The 7,500-nt window shown below is 41.7% G+C and overlaps 1 protein-coding gene across 2 annotated transcripts in view; it reads left to right on the top strand.

Annotated features, from left to right (window-relative positions):
- neurl1aa (neuralized E3 ubiquitin protein ligase 1Aa) overlaps nt 1-7,500 on the top strand; it is a 79,304-nt gene that overhangs the window by 21,509 nt on the left and 50,295 nt on the right. Inside the window, exon 1 of one of the 2 annotated variants that reach the window (XM_031561908.2) lies at nt 5,011-5,833. The exons of the other annotated variant lie outside the window; for it this stretch is intronic. Coding sequence (XP_031417768.1) covers nt 5,800-5,833 — 34 coding nt within the window. The 5' untranslated portion in view covers nt 5,011-5,799. Of the gene's footprint in view, nt 1-5,010; nt 5,834-7,500 lie in introns of those variants that run through there. 2 annotated transcript variants of the gene reach the window in all.

The raw sequence follows: 7,500 nt of genomic DNA, 5'->3' as shown, positions 1-7,500 counted from the left end.
CAACAGGCATACAGTCTATGAGAAAGCCTATTGTTGATGCGGGTAAAATGTGATGCACTGCAGATTGCGCTCAATAGGCATACTGTTGATGTTGGTTGTTGATTAGACTGAAAGCCGATTATATCATCCATCAACCAGCCCAAAGGCAGAGTTAATGTATTTCACAAACTTTGCAGAGCGTGGAGTGCAGAACGCCTGACCGTAATTAATGTTTCCATTTTTAAACCAATCTAATAGATTCATCTTGACATGAGGTGAGTAATATAATTGGCCATATTGTCAGCCAGACCGCATCTATTTGTTTGAGTGTGTTATGTAAGGTAATTTGGGTCTGGTGCTTTTTTTTTTTTTTTTGTAAAGCGCCACATCCTGATTGTCTTAGTCACGTAATGGTAAAGACTCCATTGACACGGGCAGCAGGAAATCTTTCTTTCTTTCTTTCCAGATATCTATCTATCCGTCTTTATCTATAATTTTTCTCTTTCTTTCTTTCTTTCCATTGACACAGGCAGCAGAAAATGACCCATCCCACAGTCAGAGTCTGAAAGCAAAGGATATACTGCGTATTCTTTTCATATCCTGAAAGAGATTCGTCAGATAGGTCAAATATATTTCCCTCTACCTCCACCATTTCGGGTGTAACGAATCACTGATATGAATTGGAAACTGGTTTTAACGTTAAAAATGCAACTCCATCATTATGCTGACCGCTGGATTGTGTGGACTGAAGCTTTGCAGGTGATTCTACTTTAGTAGCCTATAAACTCAGCTGCAGCAGAAGACCTAATGTTACAAATCACGTTACTTTCAAAATAAAACCGACCTCCTCTCATTCGCTAATAAATCTGTACAGCGTCTCACCTTGGCCTTTTACAAGAGTAACGTTGGCGTTATGTCACTGATCTACACTACAATGCTCAATGCTCAAATTAAACCCATCTACAATTAACTGAAAGCAAAATTGAGTGGAACAGACACCACACTACGTTGTCTTCAGTCGAAGATGCAACAATGATTTGGTTATGATAGCATTACAAAAACGGATACAACTGTTTGATCCTGACTTGTCAAAACTGCATGTTGGACTCACAACGTGTGTGTGTAGTATACCTGTTTAGAGCAGTATATCGGATGAAGTCGTATATTCAGTCAGTCTATGCACTGTAACCATCTAACACAGAAAACAGGTAATGTTACAGAAAGCAGCTAACATCAGCTTCTTAGGCGGCAAAAAGCATTCCATCCTTGGCTGTGTGCTAACTTATCTGATAAAGGGGCACCCCTGTATTTTTTTTTAAATGGGCCCTATTTTCCCATATTTTGGGGTCCAAATTTTTACTAGGGATAAAAACGATCTAAATCGGTCCAGTATCTATAACCGGCACCTGCTACAATGTAATCTAATGGGGCAAGAATCCACATCAAAGTAAACAACTTGTTTTTGCCACTCACAGGCTCATAATGTTCTTATAAGTGTCTGACAACATGGAAAAGATCACTACAGAGATAGACCTGTGTCTAACATATAACAGAAGTCTGGCTCAAGGAGATGTCTCGCTCTGAAATCTAGTGGGAGTTGAGTTGCTGTAGGAAGACAACAGTGTAAACATGAGTGGGAGTTAGCCGTCTGGGGATCAGGTTAGATTGTCTTGTAAGGGAGAGGTGCATAAATCTACTATCTATCTATCTATCTATCTTTCTTTCTTTCTTTCTTTTTTCCCTCCCCTCAGTGGATTGAAGCATGGTGTATACCACCTGAAAGACTGAGCTTAAAAGGAGCTCGTATGGCTCATCCAGTGTTGAGTCATGAGTTGCCACTCCTGGTGCGCCTTCTAGGTGACACTGACGCAGAGCATTGCTTGGCGACGTCTCCTAGGCAACCGCTCCAGGTTGAGGTCAACGTCGCCCGAGATGTGTGAGGAACAGCATCCACAGATGGCTCACCGAAACAGCCTTTTGAGACTGTTCCGGAAAGCACACTAGAGAGACACACAGTGTGTGGCAAACAACCTTCATGGAAGAATTTCAGAAGCTGACAGGTTTATTTCGAATTGATAGTCTCACTATAATGGTGAACAATGATATCTGAATTGGGGAGAAATTACATAAAGTAGCCATTAAGATGGCATTCAAGGAAACTATTGCATAAATCTTGCCAGCTAGCAGACACCGGAAAAATTCCAGAGATGATTTGATTTGAGATGATTACAGTAACCTCAGCTCCATCACTCAAGCCATAACCCCAAGAAACAGCGGTACAATAACCAGACACATATCTCTTGACATATCTCTTGTCATTTTGAAAGCTGAAACAGACAAACAAAGAATGCATTTCCCAAACAGAGTGACCTTCTGACTAGTGGCGTCATTAGGTCTGATCACTCAGGGCTATAGCACCGAATATTTTAAGCCTAGCCTAAGGTGTTTATAGCAAAACAACAGACAGGCTGTGTAACTGAGTGGAACTTGACTTGCAGTGGTCGAAGGAGGGGGGGGGAGTAATTAAGCGCTGCACAGTGCACAAAGTTGGAAGTCGCGCGCACCCAAATGAAACCCAAGTTTAGATAGCCTTGACTCCTACAGTGAACTGATGGCCAAGTCAGTCAAGTGAGGGTTTTCTCTCTCTGTCTCTCCCAGTTAAATTAAGTTTAAATAGACTCGCTTTATCGACGTGACCATAAGAAACAGTATTGCCAAAGCAAACATGAGAAACCAAACACATTATGAATGGCATCTTAATATCTAGGTAGATATACCTCCCCAAGCTACCAATGCCAATCTCACTTCAAAAAGAAATACAAAGACACGCCTCAGGCAAGCTGGACTTTCTTGATCCTTTCACTAGCTAGAAGCGCCCCTGGTGTGAATACAAGAGCCTGAGCAGGCTGACCTTATGAGGGGAAGATTTGGTGAAAGACCAGTGCAAGTCGTTTTTGTTGTCAAAACATGAATAAGCCCCTAGACATATTGATGATGTAACTCTGAAGGCCTGATAAATAAGCACTGTTTCCCAATAACGTATTTCTGTTTCAACTGATTTGACATTCCGGCCCTCCAAATTGTGAACAACCGCATGCAAAACACCTCAAACAAAATATCAACATGCACAAGTCACAGGAACACATTTTCAACCAATATCCTTCAAAAACACATTTTCAACCAATATCCTTCAGAAACATCGTTAATATAAGTTTAGAAACAATTCAGCTATTTCCAAAAGAAAAACCAAAAAACTGACTGAACCTTTAATTGTGATGTACAAGTTCTGAATGTTAGTTTTGTTACTACCCTGGCAGAAAATGTATCCGCCATGTGTTAAGAGGCCTAATTTGTGGCCCCAGCTGCGTTGAGAGCCAGGGTCGATGATTTCATTTTGATTAAAGTGCAGCAGAGCGACGTAGCCGTTAGTGTTTCTTGTGGCTCCTCGATGGTCCTCCTGGTTGTGAGGGGAAAGTGAAATAAATATTATTGCGAAATTGATTCTGCCCTAATTTTCCACTTTTGCTTCGCCACAGCCAGGAGCCAAGTGTGCTAACGAACCTCCATGTTGTGGCACCTCACAACCACTTTTTTTTCCGTTGCAGACCTTTCAACTCTGGCACCATCCAGCAATGACTAACCATGCCTGAGTCAAACGTTTTCAGCCATGTATTCATTCTCTGTCTTACATTGTGGATGCAAATTAATTTATAATTATAATTATACTTATAATTATTATAATTCTAAGTATAATTATAATTATGATTATTTTATAAGTGTAAAAACTAGTGCTGTCAGTTTAACGCGTTATTAACGGCGTTAACGCAAACCCATTTTAACGCCGTTAATTTATTTATCGCGAGATTAAAGATTAATTTTTTTATTAATTTTTTTTTTTTTTTTTTTTTTTTTTTAGATAAACATTCTTTTTGGCCTCGCAAACTGTGTAGTAGGCGAACGTTACGGTTTGAGTGAATGGTGAGCGCGATACGGCGAAATGGATGATAAAAAGCTTCTGAATGGAAAGTTTACTTTTAAAAGTTGTGTTGTGCAAAAGAAGCGAGCTTCACTGTTGTCTGAAAATGTCAACAGGCAGCTGGCTGAAAGCAAAGAAGTAGTAGGCTTACCTTTTATTGGTAACCTAATTGTTACGGTTCATTGTTTCTGAAATAAGAGGCCTGACTGCTATGTTCCCAGCAAACTTGAAAAAAAGAAACTATTAAGCCATGGTTTAACTGCACTATAGGCTGAGTCCTTGTTTACCTGAAATGTGCACTTTATAATTTTATTTTGTACCGCCCTGTTTGGCAATATTGGTTTTCAATAATATAAAACATTTGCATAAAGCAAGCCAATCAACGTTTCCATGTTGATAAGGGCATTAAAATTAAAATAAAATGATGGAAAAAATGAATAAACGAAGGGCCATTTAGAATAGATACAAATTTGCAATTAATCGCGATTCATTTTGAGTTAACTATGACATAAATGAGATTAATCGCGATTAAATATTTTAATCGTTTGACAGCACTAGTAAAAACGTATCGGCCTACAACACGTAAGGACCCAAATACAATGATTATAACCCTAGATTATAATAACGACTACAGGGGTCAGTTACCCTACATTGCGCAGTTAGCGGTTAGTTGATCATTTTTTAGCATTACTGTATGTTGCCAGTTAAAAGTACCTCCTGCACAGAGGCAGTGAGACCAACATGGCTGTGTCTGAACTAAGTAGACCTGCCCTCCCTCGTGTGGTTGCCCCGGCTGACATACTGACAGGTGGAATCGGTGGGGCCGACTATCGGGACACTTGGAACATCTGCCAGGAGGCACCGGCCGACCGGAGGCTTCCTCCTGCACAGCATGCCTTTGTTCCCAGGGTGCTGAAGGGAAGGTATGCAGCCGCTTGTTGCCCTGGAGGAGCCTCGGAAAGATTATGTTGTGCCCTGCCCTGAGCGCAAGCTGGAGGAGCCTCAGGAGGTTATTGTGTTGTGCCCTGCACAAGCTGGAGGAGCCTCAGAAGGCTAGTTCAGCTCCGCCAGATGACAGAATTCACTCGTTTTGCAAACATGCCTTGGGAAGGCTATCGTTTAGCCAAGTAAATAGACAGTTTACCAGTCAGTTTGATTTTTGCCTCTCAGTTTAGGGTAATGAGTAAAAACATGTACATTTGCAGAGAAGTTCATCACACAAATGCAATGGCTGACCACTCAGACTTGGTGCTGGATGCAAAAACGCATAAGTTATAGTAACAATAATAATAATAATAATACGTTGTTAACTACCAATCATTTCCAGTGGATTTGCTAGACAGTATAACCACCTAAAGGCATTAATAGAAGGCATAGTATTCATATAAATTTGTGTCTTAAGATTTAAGGAACAATTTCCTGAGAGAGGGCTAGCATCAAGGGATCCAAATTCCTTCAATCACACTGTAATAAACTACTAGTTTCTTATACTATTCTATGCACTTATCACAGATGTGTACATACAGTAGGCTATAGCCAATAGCTCAGTGTGACACCGTGGTGAGGTCCTTTGGTAGCGATGGTGTTAAATAAAGGATTTCCTGACTCCACCTTTTATGTAAATGTCACTTGGAGGCTTGTACCTCTGAGCTAAGCAGTGAATGAGGAGCGGACCGCCCGTAAACGCGCCGCCAAGGAGGAGTGTTGGACTGTTTACATTTATCGGAGGACGACCGAGACCTTCGGATGAGCGAAAATGCTGTCGGCATGGGATTGTAACAGGACCGATGCGAGTATCTGACAAGACAAAAGCGGTCAAAAGGGAAACCGAGCGGCGTTGAGCTATGGGAGGCCAGATAACCCGAAATGCCTTGTACGGTGAGCAACAGCGATAAATTATCACAGGAAGGAAGAAAGCACCTATATAGGCTGCTACTACTCACTGCCAGCAGACTGAAGCTTACTGTATTTTTTTTTGTAGCGCTCTGTCTTAGGCGGTAATGGTTAGACGTAGAATTGCTCATCATTGGATTCATTTCATCGCATAACCTATGCATTCAATTAGAATGTATAGTCCCAATGTATTGCTGATGAATCGTATGAATAAAATGCCTTTTGTGTGTGATGTGTAGCCTATAGTCTACGCGTTTATTCATCTGAATCATGAGCGACTGCAAGCAAACTGATGATTTCTAAATACTTCACAATCTACATAGGGTATGTCTGATTGTAAGATGGTGTGACCGGTAATATAATTTTTTGGTCCGCTGGTATATAATGTTGAGTTTTTATTAGCCTGCCGTGCGCCCGTCAATGTTTCCCAGCCGACGTCATAACGGGCAGTGCAAGAGCGTGAGAAAGTACAGGGAATTTTGTGGGGATTCCCTTTTTTTCCGCCGCGAATACGAGCAAGTGCGTTGTAAGACTTTTTTCCACTCGTTTTGTGTTCACAGCCTTCATCTCACGGCGTGAGGCGTGCGAGGTGCCAGCTCAGTCAATAAATCAATAACGCTCTCCTGTACCAAATAAATGATGAATAAATCTAATGTCGAGCTGGGGATATATTGGAGAGGAGGTTTGAGGGCACGGCTGGATAATTGATTCAGTATGCGAATCCCACTGACAGCAGATGCATTCTGATGTTTATGTAGCCTACTGTGAAGCCTACTGGAAAAAAAAAGCCTATGATCTTTTCATTCAAAGCTTTGCACTGTTTCTTGTAACTCGCGTAATTGAGTTTTCCTGACAATTCATGGTGTGTTTGTTTGTGTGTGTGTGTGTGTGTGTGTGTGTGTGTGTGTGTGTGGGTGTGAGTGAGTGTCTGTATGTTTGCATACAAACGATCTGTGTGCTACCTGTCCCCCGCCCCAGCCAATCAGTTTTAATCCTTAGTATCTTAGTCCTCCTTAGAGCTTAATGACATTGGGTTTGAGTCTCATCCTTTTGCAGAGACGCTATTTAACCACAAGGACCTTTGTTCTAATTAAGGCAAAACAGTTATCCAATTAAGCAAGCAACCACCTGGCCACCACAGACACTGGCTGGGTCCTTCACCACAGTAAACACCGCTTCCATGCAGGTCCAAAAGATGCTTCCAGGGTTTTCATGGAGAGGCACTTTTGATTGAATAGAAAGGTTTTCTAGCTGGATGATCCTGGAGAATAATGATCCTAGTTCATACAGCACTGTGGGAATGTACAGTGCTGAGTGGGAAGAGGATGGTGATGTAACCGAGGACGCCTCTAAGCGATGTGCGCGAGTACAAATATTGCCTCCTGGTGCCAAGAATACCTCAGTGGGAATGGTGAAAGCGATGTAATGCCCTCTCTGTTCCTCTGCCATCTATTAAGACCATCATTGCTAATGCAATGCAGTTGCTCACACACACATCTACATATTTATTCTCTTGCAAGAACTGCCTCTGTGTTCTTGAAATGCTGAATCTCTCTCAATGCATTGGAAGAGCGCTGCACTACATATCTACATAGAGAGCATATCTCTGTGTGTGTGTGTGTGTGTGTGTGTGGATGGGTGTGCATGCGCAT

Source organism: Clupea harengus, chromosome 24 (genome assembly GCF_900700415.2).
Source record: "Clupea harengus chromosome 24, Ch_v2.0.2, whole genome shotgun sequence".
Classification (NCBI taxonomy): domain Eukaryota; kingdom Metazoa; phylum Chordata; class Actinopteri; order Clupeiformes; family Clupeidae; genus Clupea; species Clupea harengus.
This window is presented reverse-complemented; position numbering and strand designations above follow the sequence as displayed.